Source organism: Orbicella franksi, chromosome 1 (genome assembly GCF_964199315.1).
Source record: "Orbicella franksi chromosome 1, jaOrbFran1.1, whole genome shotgun sequence".
NCBI classification, from domain to species: Eukaryota; Metazoa; Cnidaria; class Anthozoa; order Scleractinia; family Merulinidae; genus Orbicella; species Orbicella franksi.
The window spans coordinates 6,505,708-6,531,061 of record NC_138145.1 but is presented as its reverse complement, the minus strand read 5'-3'; the positions used below and the strand labels follow the sequence as shown (position 1 = coordinate 6,531,061).

The 25,354-nt window shown below is 40.0% G+C and overlaps 3 protein-coding genes across 4 annotated transcripts in view; 2 read left to right on the top strand and 1 right to left on the bottom strand.

Moving 5' to 3' along the window:
* LOC145463661 (uncharacterized) overlaps positions 1 to 1,253 on the bottom strand; it is a 21,537-nt gene extending 20,284 nt beyond the window's left edge. For both annotated transcript variants that reach the window (XM_081447469.1, XM_081447539.1), the window contains exon 1: positions 963 to 1,253. In XM_081447469.1, the coding sequence (XP_081303595.1) occupies positions 963 to 983 (21 nt within the window). In that variant the 5' untranslated portion in view covers positions 984 to 1,253. The remainder of the gene's footprint in view (positions 1 to 962) is intronic.
* A 9,091-nt stretch (positions 1,254 to 10,344) lies between these two features.
* Positions 10,345 to 16,374, top strand: LOC145492462 (CUB and sushi domain-containing protein 3-like). The gene is made up of 11 exons (XM_081472172.1): positions 10,345 to 10,396; positions 10,524 to 10,691; positions 10,858 to 11,172; positions 11,552 to 11,719; positions 13,061 to 13,228; positions 13,465 to 13,632; positions 14,388 to 14,555; positions 15,120 to 15,293; positions 15,504 to 15,626; positions 15,934 to 16,101; positions 16,346 to 16,374. Exons 1-11 carry the CDS (start codon positions 10,345 to 10,347, stop codon positions 16,372 to 16,374), a joined length of 1,701 nt encoding a protein of 566 aa, XP_081328298.1.
* Positions 16,375 to 20,063: 3,689 nt separating this feature from the next.
* LOC145472635 (protein lev-9-like) lies at positions 20,064 to 22,476 on the top strand. Its single transcript, XM_081454978.1, has 2 exons — positions 20,064 to 20,371; positions 21,884 to 22,476. The coding sequence occupies exons 1-2, from the start codon at positions 20,065 to 20,067 to the stop codon at positions 22,072 to 22,074; spliced, it is 498 nt and encodes a 165-aa protein (XP_081311104.1). The 5' UTR covers position 20,064; the 3' UTR covers positions 22,075 to 22,476.
* Positions 22,477 to 25,354: the final 2,878 nt, after the last annotated feature.

The window sequence follows — 25,354 nt, the reverse complement described above, 5'->3', positions numbered from 1 at the left end:
CTTAAGTAGCCCGCTAAACATATATGCTTTAGCGTGCGATATAATTACAATTTACAATTCACAATTCTCGCTTTTAAAGATTCCCCATTTTAGAGCTTCCCGCTTTTAAAGATTCCCCATTTTAAAGATTCCCCATTTTAAAGATTCCCCATTTTAAAGATTCCCCATTTTAAAGATTCCCCATTTTAAAGATTCCCCATTTTAAAGATTCCCCATTTTAAAGATTCCCGCTTTTAAAGATTCCCCGTTTTAAAGATTCCCGCTTTTAAAGATTCCCCATTTTAAAGATTCCCGCTTTTAAAGATTCCCCATTTTAAAGATTCCCGCCTTTAAAGATTCCCCATTTTAAAGATTCCCGCTTTTAAAGATTCCCCATTTTAAAGATTCCCGCCTTTAAAGATTCCCCATTTTAAAGATTCCCCATTTTAAAGATTCCCCATTTTAAAGATTCCCGCTTTTAAAGATTCCCCATTTTAAAGATTCCCCGTTCCCCGTTCCCCATTCCCCGTTTCCCATTCCCCATTCCCCATTCCCCATTCCCCATTCCCCATTCCCCATTCCCCATTCCCCATTCCCATTCCCCATTCCCATTCCCCGATTCCCCGTTCCTCGTTTTAAAGATAGCCTAAAAGAAAGATACCAGCTTTGCCAGCAAAAATATAGTTGGAAAATAGCTCGTCGTGTTCCTGACATATTTGGAATGAACCATAATACATTCATTTCAGTGCCATAAGGTCATATTCGTTATTTGAATCGTCAACATTCGGCTCTTTCTGTTTGCAGGACATAGTTATTACGAATGATTACCGACAGAATATCGTGTTCACCGCACTGTTCTGAATCGATTTAACCTACTATTTAACTTCACTTTTGAGAAATCAGTTCGATGTTTACTCCGAGTATCACGGTTCACATTTGTTAGTTCATAAACTTGAGAGCACGAACACAAACAATTAACTTACATTACACACGGCCGAGGACATCTTCACTCTCCAGATTCGGTGTCTGTACGTATGACGCGAGTACTTTGCTATCACGAAGCTGAACGTAAACCTTATAGATTGTGAATTATTTTCCGGAGTTTGTCGGTGCCAAAACAGGCAGATATTGTCTATTGCTGAACAACTGCCAAAGAAAACAAATACGAAACACAACTCACTGCGATGTCTGGTTCAAATGATGCTTGGACGGAAAGCTGAAAGGTCAAATTCCTAGACGCTTGAAAATGTTCTCAATATATTTATAGCCGGAAGAACATCAAATGCTTGTTTTCCGATCCTGTGTAGAGAACCGACCTGATTTCTGTTTTCTGTTTGAACCTCTCCTCTTACAAATGCAGTTTTTGCCGAGAATTCACTTTGTTATTATTGAAGCTTGTTGAGGATGTATAAAGAAATGCTGATGGTCATTGTAGTTTTCATAACCAGGCAGCTATATCCAATGGCCGACTTCTCGGACTATTGCTTAGACATTGGCGAACACGTTTCAAAATAAGCAACATATAGCATTTATAGCTTTACACTTTACAGCTCCTCTCCAGACCCACTGCAGCCAGTCGAAGGATCACATCTCGCCACGAACACGATTAGTTAGTTAAACAGCAAACTAACTGGGATTGCGTAATTGAAACAATCGTTCATCACGTTTTGAGTGCCTTTCACGCACAGGAATGTCAGTTCAACCTTCCCCTACTTTTTCAGTAAATATTGTATTGAAAAGGATATATCTTAACCCTGCCGTAGATTTGGAGAAATTAGTATCATTGGCTTCTGCAGATAGTGGAATGAAGAATAATCTTGGATTACTGTACAATTACCAGTCCTAACCTGCAATTAAGTGAAGGTAGAGGGTTAGATGGCAAACACGTGCTCGAGCTTGCGATCACGGAGGGGGAATCCCATTTGAAAAGGTCGAGGGTGCTCTTCATCTCGCTTAGGGATGTAAATCAAGGAATCTGGTCTCAATTAGGATTCTTAGGACAAATCGCCACTATGTTTTGCTATCAAAGTATCTTTTTAGAGTGCACTCCAAGAAAAAAAAAATAAAATAAATAAAAAAAAAAAAAAAATAATAATAATAATAAAAAACACTCTTATTTTCGTTTTTAGGTTCTATTTCTGCCGATCTCTCTAGGCCGGTCTACTAACGCACTAGTTTTTTTCATCTTTCCTGAACAGTGGCTAGCAGACGTGTAAACCAGCGGCGATTTGTGCGGTTATTGTCGCCGCGATATCGCAGAGGTTTCTAAACCGCCGTTAAAAGTTCCCTTTGATGTGTAAAAAAACAAGAACTTGTGGATGCATTGTTGCTGTTGAATTAGCTCAATAGTAAGGTTGAGGTAGCTAACTCTTTCCATGATGTATACTTTGATGGATCAATATTACTACTCTTTGTCAAATGTTTAGCTATAAAAAAATTGGGAAAAACTTTTGTTAAAAACATTAAGAAATTTCTTAAAAAAGGTTAAAAAATACACGACGTTAATTTCGACGTTCTCGGACGTCATTATCGAGTGAAGAAAAACAGTATGAATGTTCTATAAATACAAGAAAAACAACAGCTCAAGGTAACAAAAAAAATATGCTACAAGCTAACCAAAGAGTTTAGCACTGATGGAGTAGTCACTCTGAGTGTTAAGGCTAGGCGTCAGTTCTTTAATGAATAGCATTTCGTAAAGGAGGCAGTCAAATTTCCCGTGGCACTTCTTGAGAACACGAAATTGGCCCTCATTAAGAAGGTTTTTGTCACCGTGCACTTCTAAAAGGTGTTTTTCGATTGCCGAATACTTGTGTTCGGCAATGCGTTGATGAAGGTGTCGGGCTGTATAACCAACATAATCTGCATCACACAGATCACATGCAAATTTATAAACAACGCAATGCTGACTTCCAATACTCGGCTTAATTTGCCAAATCATTGGTTAACGAGTTTTGGGCTTCCTTGTGATATAAAAGCTGACCATAGCAACTGTATAACCTGTGTCTATGACTCAAAGATGAGCTATGTAGGTTACGGCCATTTTTTCATTGCGAAATTGAAGTTAGCATGATGCATGTTAAAGCAATTTTTTGCTTTAAAAAAAAAAAAAACTTCTAATAGGACGAGTTCAGAGCCACCTTAATTGTCAAAAAAGAAAAGAGATGGTTCTGTTCCTCTCACTTCCATTCCTGCCACTGAGCTAAATTTAAGGGTGTTTTAATAAATTGTATTTTTCTAAATTTAAGCCGCTCGTCACAAACTTTATCCGCTAACAGCTATTCTTCCCATTTTCTCAGAGGTCATCAGTCCAACACAGACCGTGAAATAAAAGCTAATGTGGCAACCCAGCGAGTTTAAGTTATTCTACAGCTCTGGGAGGACTCCAATATAAAAAAGAACGGAGGTGCTCATCGGAAATTTTGAAAAGAAACCCTGAGAAGTACAAAGGTCCTGGCTTGTGGGTGTGGCTCGAAATCTTTTTCACCTCTAAGAGGCACCAATTCTTAAACAACACATTATCTCCTGTCATATTTTGTTCGGCTCAATACCCTAAAAGGTACCGCGAAGGCCCCTGGTGTGGACCTTTCGAGTCTGAATACCCTAAGAGGTACCAAGACCACTTTTTTAACCCCTAAATGACACAACGAGACTCCGCGTTCTTTTCATTTGGGATTCCCCTCCCTGGGCAGTCAGCCAGACCGCAGAAACAGATTTTGCAGTAAGGGAGCACAGGGGATTTTGGCATGTGCTTATTGGCTGGAAAGTTTGAAAATCTAGTCACGCTCAAACGCCATCTAGAGCATTTGGAGGCATCTTTTTGATATACGATTTGTTCTCGTTTTAATTCAAGCCTTTTTAAGTCGCTTTTTTTTTACCTCTGCATTCTAGTACAAAATACATCGACTTACCATAAAGTGGTGAGCGGTTGGTCTTACGCAATACCAAAATAGTCACAGAGAAGTTAAAATTAGAAGACGTCTGGAGAATATTGAAATGACACGCTTCCAGGAAAATAATTTAGCAGAGTAGAGTTAAAAAGCTTTTACAACACATTTTGGAAGGAGCTAGAAAGCGGTACCTTTTTTTTAAAAAAGCGTATCAATTGTTAATCAGCTTCCACTGGTGAGTCCGTATCTCAAGAAACAAGGACCATGGTCACCCATTCCGTATTTTCTTGGGTATTAACAATTATAATAGTTATCGTCCACCGTCCCATTGTCCCATTCACAAAGAGTGAACACGTAACAGTTTATTCACCAACCAAATTTAATGTCATTCATCGATTTATCCCACTTTTTGAGTTTTACATGTAAGTCTTTTTTAGCGATTAGCTCACCGACATCTTATACTGAACTAATTAAGTCAACAGCCGGTTAAAATGTGTGCAGGAGTGTCATTAGGCTCGATTACCAGCCGCTGTTCGGGATAAGAGCCCGCGCTCCTCCTCCGAACTCACGGCTGGACTCGTGGACTTGGCATTGTTAATTTCAACCAATAAGAAATCTGCCTGCCTGAATTGAGCAGGCTGCATAAATTAGCTTTCTCGCAGTAGCAAAGGAGTTGTTCGATATGAAGTGCGATCGCATTAGTGGGATATTTAACCAAATACCGTCAACTGATGAAATCTTGCCTGATCTAAACCATAGTAGCATATACAACACGCAAAATAGTCAACAGACTTATAGGTTAGAATCTATATTTGAATCATGTGGTACCAGAATATGAGATAACGAACAAAGTAAACAGAGGGAGGGATAAACACTTAAGACAAGAAGACTAGGGCAAATTTTAGTTTCATTACGGATAAGTAGACGTAGAATCAACTGATGATGATTTCAACAGGTTAAGGCGTAGCCGAGTTGACTATCGCTTGCGGAGAACGAGAAATGAAAAATATGAGTAATATCCTACTGTTGTGCCAAATATTTACTTGTCTATCACGCTCAAACAGTAACCTAATTCGTATTGGATCGGCATTAAACTACTTACCTTTACATAATGCATATTTATCCACTGATCAAATAGTTGGACTTTCAAGATAATGTCCTTGATCTTGTATTTCCTTTTGAGTTGAATTCTTGCCCCAGTAATCTTGTACTTCATAGGAAATCGAATCTCAATGTAGCTTGTCTTCTCCTCCTCTGAGCACCAAAAGCTGTCTCTGCCAAAAACTCCATGATCAGCCGGGAATAGCTCTTTTTGACTGGAAGCTGACATGGATTTATTGACGATTACGAAGGGATTTGCGCTGTCACAACCTAAAGTACGAGAATGAAAGCAATATAAACCAAACCATGACTTTTTGCCAAATCAAATAGCAGACACCCCATTGACTGTGTGGATTTTGCTCACTCTTGATCTGTCTATCCCTTATGCAAAACTTTTATGCCCAGAATTAATCTCCTTCAAAACATGAGTGGTTTTACTGTGCTGTATTTGAGTCTGTTATTAAACGCAGTGCTGGTTACCGCGGCACACTGCATTATTCTCCATATGGTTGTTGTATCTTGTTGTTTCAATGGTACGGTTAATAGCACAGAATGTTACTCACAGCAAATTTGATTCTGCCGCAATATACAGTATATAGTCAAGAAGTAAAGAAGCCGGAAACAGACAGGAAAAGCAAATGCAGCCATAACACTACTGGAAAAATGACCTGAAAAAATTTCAGGCTCTGGACGGGATTCGAACCCACGACCTTTGCGTTACCGGTGCAATGCTTTACCAACTGAGCGATCAAAGCCACATGAGAGCGGTCGTGCGTAGGTTCGGCTCTATATGTTCAGTGGACGTAATACTCGGCTCAAGTATATGAATTCCATGGTAATAGATGTCCAACAGTAGCAATTAAATAATGAAAGAATGAGAGAAAATGACCCGAGTAGTATTTTTAAAAATCTTACGTCTCGCGGCTTCGCATGTCACGTTCGCACACTCATGTTGTTTTGCGTTCTTCCCCACTGATTTCCGAGCAAAAGAGGAACTGCTAACAGTCTAATTCGCCTGTAAATGTTTATCTTTGCTATCGTAAAAAAAATGACTGCCTTATTACATGAAATTTTCGCGACACGTTAATTTCGCGAATTTCGCGATTTAAAAAAAATCGCGAAATTTAAGTGACGCGAAAATTAAATGTAGCGAAATTAACATAATGCGAAAATTAAGTGACTCACATTACGTCAATAATTAAAAAAGCGACTTTATTACCATTACACACGTTTAAAACAATCATTTTGAACTATTCTGTGGTGATGTTCTGGTCCTCTTCATCACTACCGCTTTCCGTCTCCACTCCAGGTAGCACGTCTTTTGTACAATCCTCAAACTGTCCATTTACTGGCTCCTTGTAGTGCTGTTCCACTAGTTGCTTAAACCTTTCAATTGCCTCGTAGACACTGTGAGAACTTCTTTCTTGTTACTGTTTACATAATCAGTTTCGTTTCCGTTTATTTGGACGTTGTTGATTAAGTTGTTTGATCAAATTCAGGGACATCTTAAAAAACATCGACAAAGAAATATAGTGTGTCTCACTCAAAAACGCGAAATTAAAGTGAGTCAAAATGCAAAATTTTCGCAAAATCGCGAAATTAAGGTGTCACGAAATATGCGAACCTCAAAATCGCGAAATTAACGTGTCGCGAAAATTTCATGTAATAAGGTACATTTCTTCATAAATCATATGATAACATGAGTGTTTACATTGAGTTTTCAACTATTTGTAAATTGGATGCCTATGTTTTAGATGGAATGCAGAGTAGAGTAATCTGGAATAATACCTGTGGGAGAGGGTGTAGGAGGATCTGTAGCTGGAGACTGAGTAGGGGCTGTGGAACCACACCGGCCATCCTGCTTCTTTGTCAATGTCTTATCGCCAAAAAACAGGCAGTCCGCGTCAACTCACAGTAACTTCTATATGTGATACCATCAGTACCACATACAAGTTGAATGCGGCGATTAATGCAGCGAGGCGGACAAGCGCATCTGGGCCTGGATCCTTCAACGAAGCAAACTTCTCCACGACCGCATGTGATTCCTGCACAAGGATCTGTCAAATATACCAGACATTTCTTAAAATTAAATGAGATCCCAAGTGCTTAGCTCCCTCTTTATATATCCCCGTATACCTTGTTTCATAGCTAAGAAATGGAAAACATTTCCTGTTTTCTAGCCAACAAATAGACTATGAGCTCGAGATTTATATCGCGCGACAGTTGACGAGGGAGCAGCCCAACTATCACGCATAGAAATCTTGAGCGAATGATAAAATTGTTTTGTATAAATCTACTATTCGTTGAAAACTTTATCTAAATCCTGTTCAAAGACCCTTCGAAAGCGCAAAGAAGTGGCCGCCAGTTTGTTAACAACCGCACATTGCTGTGCTTCTCACTATCTACAACAGAGTAGACGTTGAGTGGAGTTATAGCCATTAATCAGAGAACGGCAGTCGTGATAGATCACTTGTAGATTTATACTAACGAGATATAGCACCACAAGTGGAAGTTTGTGAGAACGAAGCTCCGTGTACTCCGTCTAGTTTTTTTTCGAGTGATTGTAAAACAACAAGATAGAAACATGAAGAAAGTGCTTTCTATTTTTGCCAACTCTGTTAAAAGACACCCTTTTTCTTCCTTTTAGTGTTTAGTATAGATGAATAGTAGTTTTGCAGGCGAGAGTTTGATTTTGCTTGTCTTTTATGAGAGATGGGTATAATAGCAGATACGGCGGGAGAGAATGTGAACTATACGACGGCTAATTTTTAAAATTTCTTTTTCGAATTTTGACGCTGTCTAACATATTCTGTTTGAGATATTTTTGACAGTATAGACAAACTGAATGGATTTAAATTCTTGCGAGATTCGTAGGTTGAATATTAAGTCGTTTTTTAATCGATGTTGCCTTTGGCGTTGTTGCCGTTGCTCCTTAAACTGCTTTGGCTACTTGGACTACTTGGGCAGCGAGCGTCTTCCTGCACTTTCAACCATCTGTTTGCTCGGTTGCCAAGCTTGTGTTTGGGCGTTTGTTTGCTTTCCACTCTTTTGTCTGCTCATTTCTCCGCCGTTCATTCAGTTGTTATTGTTTGTGGAGGGGACATCCGTCTCTTAACTCCTTATTATTAAACTTATTAAAACATACCGAGAGCCGAAATTGTTTTGAAAAAGGGGTAACTCAATTTTGTTTGCAAATTTCAACTTCCGCCGAGTCATTGTTCCTTAGCTGTCCGATTATTTAAGACAGCGCATGGTTTTTGTTTCCATTTCATCCTTGAGCTTTCGGCCAAATGGAATTTTTTCCCTCTTGAAACTCTTGCCAGTGCGCTCTCTTGCTACGAAGACAGCCTCCAACTCAGACGCTCGCATTTGTTAGCTATATAGGTATTGCCACGGGATAGGATATGGTTTTTGCATACGCCTGAAACTCCTTGTACGAAGCCGGAACCTCTGTTCATGTTAAGAATACAGGAGTAAAACAGCTCTGTAATCATAAGGTTTGAGATTTTGCTACGGCTTTCCGGGTACGAAAACTTTTCGGGACCTTCGAGAAACGGGCTCCAGGACCGACCCTCAGGACCGGAAAACAAGCATACGATATTCCTCTCTTTAAATAGATTGAGATCACTTTCAAGCGTCTTGGAATTTGACCTTTCTTTTCTTTCCAAGCTCCAAGTAGCACTTGAAACAGACCGATGTATAGAGAGTTCACGGTCCGGTGCTGCGTATTTTGTTTCATTGGCAATTGTTCAGCTTTGAGATAATATCTGCTTTCTTAGGCACCGACAAATTCCGACAAATAATTCACAATCTACAGCTCTGTAAGATCAGCTTAGTGAAAGAACGGTTTCCACATCCTACGTACGTACAGACGCGTTGATTTCGGAGACCCAAGATGTCCTCGGCCGTGATGCTCGGAAGAAACATCCAACTTATTTCTCAAAAACGAAGTTAAATAACAAGTTAAATCGATTCAAAACAGTGTGCTAGACTGAGAAATTATCAACGTTTGTCGTGAACACGCGTTTATCACAGGTGATTACCGTTTGTTTCCTCCTTTTTTTCTAAGCACAAACAGTCTTCAGGTTTCACCTCAGTTAAACACGCAATAATAACTGGCCATTTTGGATTTGTGGCTGAGGAAAACTCGGGCATAGAAACAACATTGCTATCCTGATGTCATCGCTTTTGAAATTAAAAGACCCGTTTTCAAAATGTTTTTCGTCCACACTAAAACGCAAAGCCGGCGTTTCCAAATTCCTCCGGTATAAAAAGCGTTTTCCAAAAAAACTGTTTTCTTGACGGATTAGCGTGAACGGTGGGCCTACTGTGAAATTAAAACTGCGTTTTCAAATTCCTCCGGCGAAGCGTGGAGGAGGCCTGAGTTAAAGATATGAAATGACAGGAAATCTAAGTTGAGCAAAACCAGACTGATAATTAAAGGTCATAGCAAAAATAGTACTTAGGTGAAACTGGCGATGAGTTCTCTAGACTTCCTTTAGCGGACTGAGGGAGCCTGTTGTAATACGAGCTAAAACGCCCAGATGTCATCGAATATAAGGTGCGGCAGGAACTTTACAGAGGAATGTTATTGTAGGGAACGGGGAAAATACGACAGGACGCTACTGTAAAACTACTTCTAGAGTAAAAAGAAAAAATTCCTATTGGTCGCTTATCTATGACGTTACGATACAGTAACCTATGCCTTATCAGTGCACACCAGCAAACCATGGGTTGAGGAAAATAAGAGGAGAATCAGGACTTGGACTCGCACGCAGTCTCGTTCCCTTCGATTGTGCTTCTGGAAATGAACGCCTAATACGCAGGCGAAAGTTTACATAGTCCGTTTTGATAACGTACAACTAACTTGCCTTCCAGGTCCAGGATGAATTTTCATTCGATTGTTACGGTACAGTTTGAATCTGATATATATACTGCAAATGCATTTTATGACTCAACTACCAATCAGAAACAAGATACACGACACCGAGAATATTATAGTTAGAGGAAACATTTTTAAAGAACCCAGAAAGCTGAGAGAAACTTATAGCCTTTAAAAAACAGACAGCTTGTGCATTTTTGGAATTGGTTCTTATCTTTTACCCCAAGAAGCCCAAGCCAGGCTGTTCTTAAAAATTCCACATATTGACAAGTGTGCAGAGAGACAGTCCGACTATCATACGAACGCTACGTGCGAGAATACGGTGTGAGCTCATGTAATGCGGGCTCTACTGATGCTTTGGTACGTGTTTGTACGTGTTATAGATTTATTAACTTGTATTTATAAAGTGCTTTGTTCCCATATTTCTTTGAAAACGGAAGTGTCGGTATCTGTAAACTGACCCTCAAGGGGTTCGGGGTAGGTAAAATAAGGAAAATGGCTGTTTCTCGGAGACGGAATTTGCGAATGTCTCTAAAGCATATCGTTGGTACGATAAGGAATATATTTGACTGACTAACCGCTACAAGAGCTGTCGAATATCTTATACGTTCAGAGGTACGTTATATCACATGTTAGACGCTACTCAAAACGGTTCTAAATGTTTTGTTACTTAGCAAACTGCAAGGATCCAGGAGTTCCAGAACAAGGTGCATGGACAGGCACTAATTTTGAACACGGTCAATCAGTTACCTTCTGGTGCAGAAAAGGCTTCACGCTGATTGGAAGCAAGTCAGCGAAATGTCGAAACGGAGTTTGGAGTTCATCTCTACCTCAGTGCAAAAGTAAGTTAATATGGAATGAATATCATGTATTTAGGCAGTTACTTTAGTATCAGATTAAAACCTTACAGTTCATATACAGGTATCTTCCAGCCTCGCTCGCCCTTTCTGTTTATCCGCTCCTTGTTGATGTCTCAAAAAATTTCGACATTTCTGGTTCTCAATCTAGGCAAGCATGAGTTAAATATCGGTTTCAAGTCCTGCATTGGTCCTGGTACTCCTCAAAACGGTCGCAGAATAGGCAGCGACTTTCGCCACGGAAAGAAAGTGACGTTTGTGTGTCAGCCAAGGCTAAACACTTATTTCAAATTTTCAGAGTCCTGTACCGATCCTGGCAATCCACTGAACGGGCGCAGAATAGGCTTGGATTTCCGGCATAGCAAGAAAGTGTCATTTACTTGCCAAGCCAATTTTAAATTGACTGGCACTGTCAGAATCACTTGCTACGACGGAACATGGAGTAACAAAGTTCCCACATGCAAAGGTAACATCGAGGCATACGACGGGGCGAATAGTACTGCAACAATATGATCGATCATGAATCAACAATAAGGAGACTATAAGGAGACCACGAGGAGATTATAAGGAGACTATAAATTGGAACGTGTCAGGGTCTAGGGCTAGGTCAAGTTGCGCTAGTTTTATAAGCCGGCTTAGGCTCGTTAAACGCCCGACAATTGTCAAGTAGCATCGGAAAATCTTTTTGTGACTGGCTTTGAGTATAATTTGTTTGCGAATTATGTTTTCATTGTGTATCAGTGGAAAGTGGAATGCTTCTCTTCCTGAGTGTACAGGTAAAACAGTTTGATGTTTGGTGATAAATTCAACTCAACAAAGTTGTTAAACAGTAATTTTGTTTAAAGCTGTTTGCCTGGATCCTGGTATCCCTGTGAATGGAAACAGAATTGACAATGATTTCCTCGATGGACAGACGGTGGCGTTCGGATGTCAACCAGGCCACACGCTGATTGGGTCGCAGGTTCTACGATGCGTGGCGGGAAAATGGGATAATGACTTACCAGAGTGTAAAGGTTAGTTTTGAGGGATTTTATCAGAGAAGAAAATTCTAAAGAAAGAGGTGCCAAAATACAGAAATTACAACTGAACCTGAAGACCTGAGAAGCCTGAAGATCGTAATCTTTGCTAGGTTTAAGAGGAAACACAATGGGCGCTTTCCATTCGACCAAAAATTCCGAAATTTTCGAAACGGGGACAAATGGTATGGAAACTTCCAGGGAAAAGTTCCAGAAAATCCGGAAATTGTTGAATTTCCGAAAAGCGAACCATTCAACCGAAAATTCTGGAAATTCCGGGATGAAAATCAAATAAACGGAAATTTCCAGGAAAATATGTTCGAAAATTTGGGTATACCTCTCGAGGTTGTCCTCTTTTTCGGAAATTATGCAAATTCGAAATTTTCTATTCACGGCTAGTTATTTTGGCCGCGATGACAGCGAGTTGGACATCTCACGCAAGGATGACGGCAACGTGTATTCAAAAATTGAAATACTTTAGAATCTTTCCACTTATACGTCGATAAATACTAGCTACAGTTAAATTCGTGAAGAAAGCGTTTTTTAAAAATAATGCCCCTGTGGTGTGCTTGTTTGTTTTGCATAGGTTGGCTAAGAAATGTTCAAAGATTTATAACGCGTGCAGAACCATTGTACGACTCATTGAACGCTTTGTTTTGCGACGTTTTCGCTGCGCACCGTTGTGGTTTGTATAACGTCCATGCTGTTGTGGTCTATAAAAAGTCACGATGTCGACATATCAGTGGTCTGTTCACTTCTATATTTGCGATTTAAACCTCGAAGTCATTGAAAAATTCCAAGCGAACAAAACTGTGTGGCTTGTCGTTTTCCACACTGGAAAGGTCTGCACCATTCGCATATGGAAATTTCCGGAAATTCCCACCGAAATTTTTGATCGAATGGAAAGATATTGACGATTGTGTAGAGGGACAGTCCGACTGTCATACGAATGCTACGTGCATGAATATTGTGGACTCATTTACATGTACATGTAATGCGGGCTCAGTTGGAGATGGCAAAATCTGCTTTGGTACGTGTTATGGGTTTATTAACTTGTCTTTAAGAAGTGACTTTGCTGCCATAATATAGTTTAAAACGGTGTGTAAAGTGTTGTCGTATGTAAATTGACCCTGAAGGGGTTCGGAGTTGACGAAATGGCTGTTTCTCGTTTATAAAATTTGTAAATTTGTTTTATAGTATATCCTACATTGATACGATAAGGAATATATGTTTGACTTCAGCCGATACGAGAACTGTCGAATATCTTATACGCACAGAGGTACAATATGTCGAATTCAAGACACCACTCAAAAAGGTTGTGCATGTCTTGTTTCTTAGCAAATTGCAAGGATCCGGGAATTCCAAGAAATGGGGCACGGACAGGAGACAATTTTGAACACGGTCAAGCGGTTAGCTTTACATGCAATAATGGCTACACGTTGATTGGTAGGAAGTCAATGGACTGTCGTAAAGGAGTTTGGAGTTCATTTCTGCCCCAATGTAAAAGTAAGTGCACATAAGTTTAAGTTACAACATTTATACCTGAAAGTGAATCTTGTCTTTAGTTATTGGAATTAGCCGTCGTCATGATACCTGAACCTCACCAATGGACTTAAATTATTATTTGTATATGCTAGTTCAAGAAATTCTCTTGTTTGCGAGAGAAAACAAATTACAGAAAATGCACTCGAAATCATCACTAATAACCCTAAACTTGTAAACATTTATTTGAAATTTTCTAGAGTCCTGCACTGATCCTGGTAATCCACTGAATGGTCGCAGAAAAGGCTTGGATTTCCGTCATGGCAAGAATGTCTCGTTTACTTGCCAAGCCAATTTTCAATTGACTGGCACTGTCAGCATCACTTGCCTCGACGGAACATGGAATAACAAAGTTCCCAAATGCAAAGGTAACATCGTGGTATACGACGGGGCGAATAATAATGCAATATTATCGATATAGATAATGATTCAACAATAAGGAGACTATAGGGAGACTATACAAGGAGACTACAAGGAAACTACAAAGAGAGTATAAATTGGAACACGTCGGGCTCTAGGGCTAGGTCAAGTTGTACTAGTTTTAGGAACGGGCTTTGGCTTGTTAAACGTACGGCAATTGTCAAGTAGCATTGGAAAAACTTCTTGTGGCTAGCGTTAAGTATAAATTTGTTTTCATCCTATGGATCTGAGAGTTTGATAGCTTATTATGCAAGTGCGTGACTGAAGTCTCTGAAGTTGTTTCAACCCTGGATACATGATGCGTGCAACGGTATCTTCTCGGCATTTTGTCCACTGGTTTCTAGAATTTCTAGAATTCACTAGTACCAGACAACTGAGAAGAAAGTGGCATTGCGAGAGAAAAGTACTATATTCCAGGAAAACCTGGGCTTGAGCTTTGGAACTCTACGTCCAGCACTTGCTTATAATTAAATCAATGCGGCATCATCTTGTAAAATTGTAAATCTGAACTTTATATTTCATTCAAACGTGTTTTGAAGTGCTTAAAAAGAATTTTGCGTAAATCATTTTTTTCAAACAAAAAATCCATAGGTCTTAACTGCGTAATTCAAATTATAAAGACCACGTCTACTGGGTCCTCTGAAGTAAACGTTTTTTCCTGCTGTGTTCACTGAGCTCTACTTTAAATGTCTTTCCATCTTAGCATCTTGTAAAGACCCAGGATCGCCTCAAAATGGTGTTAGACATGGTAAAGAGTTTGGTCACAACAAGCGTATCTCCTTCACATGTCTTACCGGATTTCAGCTGACTGGAAGCTCGACAGCATTGTACATCAGTGGAAAGTGGAGTGCTTCTCTTCCTCAGTGTAAAGGTAAATCAGTTTGGTGTTTGGTGTTAAATTCAACTTCACAAAGTTGCTAAACAGTAATTTTGTTCAAAGCTGTGTGCCTGGATCCTGGTATCCCTGTGAATGGAAACAGAATCGGCGATGATTTCCTCGACGGACAGACTGTGGCGATCGGATGTCAACCAGGCCACACGCAGGTCGCAGGTTCTTCGATGCGTGGCGGGAAGATGGGATAATGACTTACCAGAGTGTAAAGGTTAGTTTTGAGGGATTTTAGCAGAAAAGAAAATTAAAAAGAAAGAAGTATCAAAATACAGAAATTACAACAGCAACTGACGACCTGAGAAGCCTGAAGATCGTGATCTTCGCTAGGTTTAAGAAGAAAGATGATAACTAGGAATATAGGATCTGGATTGAATGACAGTGTCTATCTCCTCATTGATATCTTTGTTATCGAGTTCAGGAAGCTTGTCAATGATCAATCGATGGCAACTGCGGCCACTCTTCTATATTATATTGTCTTACCGCGGATATAAGACAGTTGCTACCTAACTAATAAACACTGTTGCTTTGTTGTTTCTATTCAAGCTTCATGCCCAGATCCCGATGTTCCTTTGCATGACCGGGTTCTTGATTCTAGGCCTGGTAACCGACACGGACAGCAGGTGACATTTGCTTGTGATCCTGGCTTTAAACTAACAGGATCGTCAACCATGAGGTGTAACAATGGAATCTGGAACTCAACTGCGCCCTTGTGTACAGGTATAAAGCTAACACATTCAGTGTATTATTATTATGATGATGATGATGATGATGATGATGATGATGTTATTCTTCTAAGTCTCGGAGCTAGGCCAGAATCTTTACATACATAAATTGGCATACGGTGCAAGTCGAACAGGTGAGTGTGCATTAAGGAGGCTATCGTAAAAGCAAGAAGCAAATAAGAAATTCCGTTCAATTTTATTCTAGATATTGACGAGTGTGCAGAGGGACAGTCCGACTGTCATACGAATGCTACGTGCATGAATATTGTGGGCTCATTTACATGTACATGTAATGCGGGCTCAGTTGGAGATGGCAAAATCTGTCTTGGTACGTGTTATAGGTTTATTAACTTGTCTTTAAGAAGTGACTTTGCTGCCATAACATAGTTTAAAACGGTGTGTAAAGTGTTGTCGTATGTAAAATTGACCCCGAAAAGGTTCGGAGTTGGCAAAATGGCTGTTTCTCGTTTATAAAATTTGTAAATTTGTTTTATAGTATATCCTGCATTGATACGATAAGGAATATGTTTGACTTCAGCCGCTACGAGAGCTGTCGAATATCTTATACGCACAGAGGTACAATATATCGAATTTAAGACATTACTCAAAAAGGTTGTGCATGTCTTGTTTCTTAGCAAATTGCAAGGATCCGGGAATTCCAAGAAGTGGCGCACGGACAGGTGACAATTTTGAACACGGTCAAGTGGTTAGCTTCACGTGCAATAATGGCTACACGTTGATTGGTAGGAAGTCAATAGACTGTCGGAAAGGAGTTTGGAGTTCATCTCTGCCCCAATGTAAAAGTAAGTGCACATAAGTTTAAGTTACAACATTTATACCTGAACGTAAATCTTGTCTTTATTTCTTGGAATTAGTCCTCGTATACATTTGAACCTCATCAATGGACTGAAACTATTGTTTGTATATGCTAGTTCAAGAAATACTCTTGTTCGCGAGAGAAAACAAAATTAAAAAAAAAAATGCACTCGATATCATTCAGTTAGCTAATAATCCTGAGCTTGTAAACATTTATTTGAAATTTTCTAGAGTCCTGTACCGATCCTGGTAATCCATAGAACGGGCGCAGAATAGGCTTAGATTTCCAGCATGGCAAGAAAGTCTCGTTTACTTGCCAAGCCAATTTTAAATTGACTGGCACTTTCAGAATCACTTGTCTCGACGGAACATGGAGTAACAAAGTTCCCACATGCAAAGGTAACATCTAGGTATACGACAGGGCGAACAACTGCAATAATGTTGATGTCGATCATTCAACAATAAGGAGACTAAAAGGAGACTACAAGGTGACTATAAATTTCAACATCTCAGGTTCCTAGTTTGGCTTGGAAAAAAATTATGAAAATCAACAGGCTCTAATTTTCATTAAGTTTGATTCTTACTGAATATCAAGTGCTTCCTTTTAAAATTTAGGGTTTGTTTTTGTTTCAGCTTTTTGCAAATACGTGAAAAATGTTAGGATTTAGAAACTTTAAAGATCTGCTGATACAAAATCGCTACGGTTTTTGATGTAGTATATCAAACATATTTCCGACCTACGAGAAGGGAGTTAAAAAGACGGAGCTTGTGGAAACGAAGAAAATCGCTGTGAAAATGCTTAAAATTAATTAAACATACTTACAGGGCCAAAATTTACGGTAAAGCAATAAGATCTCGCTTCACCATGCAATATCAATAATTTCGATGGCATTGACAATAGCGGAAGCTGACTAGGGGCCTTTAAGCTACACGATTCTGACGAACAACAAGAAGCCCCGAACAATTTTAGACAGACAATGACATTCAACGAATGCCTTTCTTTATGTTAACTTAATAATAAACCGCTACGTTTTACGACAAACATCAGTATACCTCTATTTTTTAACAAACCTAGATCCTTGTCAACGAGTCTTTCCCCCTCTCTTTCAGCAGCTTCGAATACTAAATCATGCAAGAAGCCATCTCCTCCGCCGAATGCACATCTCAAGTTTACCTCGCAAGCCCTGAGAGAATGGTTTTCTAACAACGAAAGGGTGCATTATCAATGTAACACAGGATATTCTCAAACCGGGTTCTCCATTCAACGTTGCGTTAAAGGGCAGTGGTCCCTTGCTAAATCTCTGCTCACTTGTATAGGTTAGTATTTGTAACCTTCTTTACGGTGTAAGAGTGCTTATTTGGATAACTATATAACAACAGCAACATCATCAACAACAAAAAAGTGTTTTGTACAATAAAAAGTGCTTTTCCTGTCATTAGCTATGCCTGCCATTCCCTTTTGAAGGTCTTTTCTATATCCCTTATATGACTAGAGAAGTGTCTAATTAATGATATCCATAACCACTTCGTAAGTGCGATTGGCATAAACGTGTCACATGACCGAGAGTCAAAACAAGAAGATATACCCCAGAAAAAAGAAACAGAAACGAGAATACGTTGTACGCTAGCACTTGCAGTATCCTTGTTGGCATTAATGGTGAAATGGACACGGGATTGACTTCTTCAACAGACTGTGCTAGAAAGATATTCCACTGCCAATTAGCTGACAACTAAGATGCTTAACACTTCGGCGTACCTGTTCTCCCAGACAGTATAGCTTTGTAAAAAATAATTTGAAAACAGACACATGTAGTAACTGCAGACTTATTACTTAATAAAGTGTATTATCGTTTGTCTCACGATGTAGTCACTTGAGATGTAGATCGCGACGTTTCGACGGCTTACTGCTAGTCTTCTTCAGGCGATAAGGTCGACTGATTGCACGGTATCATTTATATCACAAAGGCCGGTTGTGATTGGTGCATTTTCCTATTGTTTCATTGTTCCGGCGAGTAGCTGTTCCCTCAGTGGTCCGCTGTTGTACCGTTCTCCTGTTGTTGTGTTTTTTGATCGTGGGCATCCATGCTACAGGAATTTCAATTGCACTATCCCTGTTGATGTTATTAGGGTGAAGTCTTATGTGAATAGCTTCCTTGACCCTACATGTGTACCGGTGAGGATCTCGATCAATAAACTTGACCTCATTCCAGGTACGATAGTGGCCGGTCTCGTGGGTGTGTTCAGAAACGGCAGAGGTCTGGATACGGGCGAGTCGTATATCCCTGTCGTGTTCTTTGATCCTCTCCTGCATAGATCTCCCTGTTTCCCTGGTGTAGACTTTGCCGCACTCACAGGGAATCCTGTAGACAACACCATCTTGTTTAGCCGGGTTGACGGTGTCCTTTGGCGTGACCGAGGTATCGTGTCGGACTTGAAGACGGTGCGAATGCCTTGTTGTTCTAGGCAGCGGCGGAGAGACTCCGAAACTCCTTGGACATAAGGTAAAACGGCGGTGGATTTAAATTCCGCGACGGGGTCTCTTCTTGGGGTTGTTCGTGCCTTTGTGATCTTCTGTACAAAAGAGGAGGGATATCCGTTAGAAACAAGTACAGATGACAGATGTTTCTTCTCTCCAGCGATTACTGATGGTTTGGTCACGAGACGTTTAGCCCGGTCGTACAGGCACTTCACAATACCGCGCTTTACTGACTGAGGGTGGTGTGAATCATGTGCTAGGTACTGGTCAGTATGTGCTGGTTTCCTTTAGACACTGGTGGTAAGGCGGCCATCAGGTTCTCTATAAACTGACATGTCGAGAAAGGCGGTCTTGCTGTTATTCTCGATCTCCATGGTGAAACGGATTGATGGTTGTTGACTGTTTAGGTGTTGCAGGAAGTCTTCAACTCTATCCCGATCCAGGATGGTAAAAGTATCATCTACCTAGCGTTACCAGATCTTAGGCTTGTAAGGTGCGGACTCTATTGCTTGTTCTTTAAATATCTCCATGTAGAGATACAGGGCTGATACAGGGCTCCCCATGGCTGCGCCGTCTCGTTGTTCGTAAAGCGATCCGTTGTACTGGAAGTACGTAGATTTTAATACGAAATCCAAGAGGTCCGCGATTTGAACTGGTGTAAGTGTCGTGCGGTCAGCCAGGCCTGCGTCGTTCTCCTTTTTTTGTAGCGCGGCTTGTACGGCCCCTCGATCGGTAGGTTGGTAAACAGTGACTCTACGTCGAAAGACACCATGATCTCGTGGTCCTGGATCTCTTCACTGGCGATGGTGGAGGCGAAGTCAGTTGAGTTTTTCACTGTGAAGTTCGAGTTACCTGCAAGAAGAGCTAATACGTTAGCCAAGAAAGCAGACAGGTCGTATGCAAAGGTGTTGACACACGACAATTGGCCTAAGCGGTGTGTCGGCCTTGTGGATCTTCGGCAAACCATAGATCCTAGGTGGTTGTTTGTGTCGGGGTCTGATCTTATAATAAACCGCCTCTGATATGTGTCCATTCCATTTCAGAGTTAGCAGCTTCTCAGATGGCTTCCGGGTCAAGCGGTCTGTCGGATCTTTGTTGAGCAGCTGGTATGGTCCGGAATCAATAAGCGCTGACATTTTTGCGTGGAGAACGGTACAACAGCGGACCACTGAGGGAACAGCTACTCGACGGAACAATGGAACAATAGGAGGATCGAAATGCACCAATCACAGCCGACCTTTGTGATATAAATGATACCGTACAATCAGTCGACCTTATCGCCTGAAGAAGACTAGCAGTAAGCCGTCGAAACGTCGCGATCTACATCTCAAGTGACTACATCGTGAGACAAACGATAATACACTTTATTATTGCATCTACCACGATGAATAACAACGTTTTCCTCGACATAGACTTATTACTTGTTGCTATATTCGTGCCATTTCTGCTCTCACTTTCTTCAAATAAATTTTTAATGCGGTATGATATCATTTTTGCTATAGCCACCGGCCATGGCGAAAAATCCAAGATCGTTAAATTGTCTTACCGACAAGCCCACAAGTTTTTGGTAGGACGGTCTAAGACAACATTTTCCCCATTTGTTGCAGCTAGAAACTGTGGTCATCCGAGAACTCCTGTAAACGGCAATATAAACAGCTATGCGTTTACTTACGGGAGTACAGTGGAGTACACATGTGATAAAGGTTATACTTTGGTTGGATCCAAGAAAAGAGTTTGTCAAGCCAACCAAATGTGGAGTGGAACAACACCTCTGTGTACAAGTGGGTTTTGTTCATTTATTTTAATTTTAAAAACAAGTTAACAAATGTTACGGAGAAGAACTGAGAAAAGCTCGAGGCGAATGGTGGGACAAACTGATGGCAAATTTAATAGTTTGTCAAAATCATTATTTGTTACCTAGCAATCATCATCGTCGTCGTCATCATCATTGCTTGATTGCTTGAAACACCAAGATCACTGAGTGTGTTTATACTAATAAAAATTTGCAAATGAGCGCGCGAGAATTTCTGCAGTTATCGTAGAAAAGCAATCGGTTGTGCATGACCACGCTCCACGATTGGCTTAAACAAATGCGTGCCACTATTTCATCCAATCAGAAGGAAACCAAAACCAATCGTGACTCGCTCACACACGCTTTGCAGCAGTTTGTTTGCGTCAGCTACATATAATTACTTCGAGCTTTGATTGGTTCATTGGATTTGTGTCCTTTGTGACAGGCTAGAGCGATAAGTTTGGTTTTAGTTTTGTGACACTATATTAAGGTGGCTCAAAACAGTAATATTTCCGTAAGAAGCCTGGGCTCTACAGAAAACTGTTTTCAGCCACCTTAAAAACCGCTCTAATGATCGTCTCGGCCTTGATTGGTATACAAATGTGACAGAAAGTACAGAATGGACGGCGCACCTAAAATCTATTGCTCAATAGTTGGAAACTGGACCAAACCTAAACCCAAATGTCTTGATCAGTAACAGATAACCTGGTTGCAGTCAATAACATTTATGCATTTGCAATGTTGCAGTTGGGTGGTGATTAGCATATCGGACGTAGTCGTTTTTAGTATAATGTAATTCTAAGCTGCACTGTTGGAGGTGATAAGATCATGGGAGAATGGGAAAATTATATGATATTTTCCTGTTTAATTTTAACATACAAAGCATTAAGTGACATGGTATAAGAGGTGACGAGGAAACCTAACACCTGTAGGTTACCTATACGAGTCATTTTATTGATAGATATAGATACCTTTATTGAGAAGCTAATTTGTCCATTACTTTTATAACTTAGTTTGTTTTGTGTTACTATCGTAATCACCCATGGCTGTGAAACAGTCAAGTTAGACCCACACATAGTTAGTATCCTTGTACATAGTTTTGTTTTTCGTTTTATCTAGGTTCTCTTGCTTTTAAAAATGTTTCGCGTGGTAGCTATGTTTCGGCAGCCTTACTGACCTTGGTTGAAACCTCCACGAAAGTTTAATTTATGGTTAGATTTCTTTTAAGGATTACCTTTCCAATTCGGTCCACTGGTTCATCATCATTTATTTGTCTTTGTCCCCTCCCGTCGACCCGAGTTCCCAAGATTTGTCAACCCAAGCGTGTCTACAATTTAGGTATTTAGCTGGAAAGCTTCAAACTTGTATTTTATAAGGTTAGTTAGCAGCATCATTTGCAATGGCAATAGAATCAGTAAAAGCCGTTGAAGCCCCTAAGACTCTTAGTAGCCGACCAGTAGTTATCCAACACCTTGTTAACTCTCTGCGTTTTAATTTCTAGCTCCGTGCAGGTACCCAGGTACGTCCAAAAATGGCGGACGGATTGCAAGTGGTCCCAGACATAACAGAACCGTTCGATTCTATTGCAACAAGAATTTCCAGTTGGTCGGCGCAAGAACAATAACATGCAATAACGGAAAGTGGAGTGCCGCTAGGCCGAGATGCAGGCGTAGGAATTCACAGCGTGGATAAACATGGATAATAAAGACATTTACTTAAACAAAGCTTAAACTAAACCTGGTTAAGGTTGTATCGGGGTTAGACAAGGACTGGGCTAGGCGAACTTATAAATTGCATCAACTGAACGCGAAAGAGGCTAAATTTACGAAGACCGCTCTATAAATGCCCTTGCTGTTGTTTTGACATCATGTGTGTTCTTCGGCCAAGAGAGCACTTTTCTCGGGCTATTATTTGCTTTCACAATGTTGTACACAACTGTGTGGAAATTTTTTCATAAACTTGACTCACGGATTTATTTTACGGAAAACGAAATGGAGATTCAATATCACCTTCAAACAGCTCTGAGATTGTGGCAGGGCATAAGAATTCCTTTACTCTCTATAAACGCTAACGGTTAAGCGACTTTTAAACCTACCCAGGAACAATTCTGACTTGCTATTGTTTGTTAGTCCACAGCTAAACTTCATCTAGACGTACATGTGATGCAAGATTAACGTCCTTATAAATAATAATAATAATAATAATAATAATAATAATAATAATAATAATGATAATGATAATACTAGTACTAGTACTAGGAATAGTAATGGTAATAGTAACAGTAACAGTAACAGTAACAGAAATAGTAATAGTAATAGTAACAGTAACAGTAACAGTAACAGTAACAGTAACAGTAACAGTAACAGTAACAGTAACAGTAACAGTAACAGTAACAATAACAGTAATAGTAATAGTAATAGTAATAGGTAATAGTAGACCCTCAACCACCTCATAATGTTAGGCAAATATTTTCCATGTATTAACGCGCTAAATAATACTATGTTCGTTTTCAGCGACTTCATCTCATTAGTGCAGGATAAAATCGAGATCCAAAAATATATTGCTGCCACGTTGAATGGTGAAAGGGAATTTTAACAGAAGTGGAAATTCTTTCTCACCAGTTAAGGCGTGTCTGTTAGAAATTTATTGCGGTTTTTTTTTTCTGTAAGTAAGTACAGTGTATTGTAAGTCCTTAAGTAACGTAATGTGTCAGTAGGTTATGCCACAGTAAGTAATTATTGCATATTGTAAGTAAGCAAGTAATGTAATGCAAAGTATTGTTAGCAGGTTTTTTAATGTATTATAAGTGATGTTTGGAAGTAAGTAAAAGCAGTTAAAAAAAGAAAAAAATAGTAATAGTAATAGTAATGGTAATGGTAATGGTAATAATGATGATAACAATAATAATAATAATTATTATTATTATCATTATTATTATTATTATTATTATTATTATTATTATTATTATTATTATTATTATTGTAGGCTCAGTCCAGGGACTCAATCCACGGACCTCTTTAACCCGACCTAGACTCATTTTCAATAAACGTCCCTCAATAGGTAAATTATAAATGTTACTTAGGCAATAATTTTAACATCGTCTCATGTTTTGTACTTCATTGTGACATTAAAAATGCAATTGGTTCATTAATCTTTAATATACACGGTTTACTATCTCATTGTTCAATTATGACGTCCTATTACGTCAAAGTAGAGTAACACACTTTGAAATGTCTGTTGTCTAGCTTGGATCCGTCATTCCACGATTAAAAAAATATCTATTCAGTCTTAACAGCTCCAAAATGTTCGCTGATAATGTTCCCTTTGTGTCTTACCCCTCTCCGAGGCTTAAAGGGCTAAAACGAGACATGATCCTCTATCTCAAAGAATGAAATGCGATGCTGTTGAAAAAAAAAAAAAACACAATTAAGAAAACAACCTATAGTATTTGTGGAAAAATAAAGTGAGTCCATTTGTTATGACAGGTTTTTCTTTTCCGATTATCCATAGTTTTCCACAGAATTGCATCGTCTTGCTGTTAAATGACCCACGTCAGTCGTATAGTAGAAATATCTTACTAATCTGGTCTTCTCGGCTCCTGCTTGTTTTTCCCTCCTTCGATTCATGACCCGCGCGCTTTGCGCCTGGGTCATAAATAGAAATGGCAAACGTTGGTCCGCAACTGACACTATGGACCTAGAAGACGAGGAGAATAAGAGGAATGTAGGACCGAAAACCTAAATGAAGTTTAGTCATTTCATCGCTGATTGCCAAGTGATAAAAAAAAAAAAAGTATTTACGTTGAACGCGAAATGAGATATTTTGAGACCTTGCACTAGCAGACCTTAGGTAAAAACTCCATAGATATCAACTTTTTTTGTAGCTCCTACAACGAAACACTAATTTCGAGATAACTGTAAAATGCTACTTCATGCTCACTAAAAGCTCTAACACGACCAAACATTTAATCTTCAACTAAGAAACTGATCAAACCTACTTCAATACATACCCACACTACACGCCAGAATAGACAGCTGTTGTAGAAAACTCGTATAGACTTCTGGTAGCTTTAGTAAACAGTGTGCCGTGATCTTCTCTACAGTTATCAGACGTCTTTGAAAGCTCTTTACTTCTACTACAAGAAACCTTTGTGCGTGTGATGTCATAGTGAAAACAGTCCATGCACATCTTTGAAGGCCAGTCTCCGGCCCTTTTCACTAACTACTGCTAAGGTTCATCTCCCCATGATGCGAATACGTGACCATGCATGCGGTACCGTAGAATTCCGAAAGTAACCGCCCCTCTGAAAAGCCGAAAATAACGGCTCCCCGAAAGTAAAGTTAATTTTTTATCTTCCTATTGAGCCCCGAAAGTAAAGTCTCCACTAAAGTCCCCACGAAAGTAGCGGGCCACCTGAAAGTAGCGGGCCACCCGAAAGTAGCGGGCCACCCGAAAGTAGCGGGCCACCCGAAAGTAGCGGGCCACCCGAAAGTAGCGGCCCTTTGAGGAAGTCACTAAAACAGAAAGTCTCTATTCTCAAGCGCGGGTCATGCGTATTGAACAGCCTGAATGCAGGACTGAACATTGACTTGAAGAGTTATCTGTGATTTTATGTCTAACTTGACTGAATTTTTCTTGAAACTTTGACTTATAGGCTGTGTTTGTCTAGCAGCAGAGTCCAGCAGTACTCATTCCCCACCCCCCCCCCCCGGGCAAACGCGGGGCATTTGCTAACGTTGTCAGTCCCGGGGATGGGGCATTCGCAATTTTATGGCGGCCTGGGGGCTGGGCATTTGCGTACCCTGGGGCGACCCCAGGCATTTGACCCACGTGTTTTCGAAATTGCCATGGATGAGTTCATCGGGAAAGACGAGACGTTTGTCAAACATAGAGTGGCCATTTTTGTGGATGGAAGGGTCCAGCTTAGTTACTTGCTTTTGACACTGTTGAACAAAAATTATCTAGGTTTTAA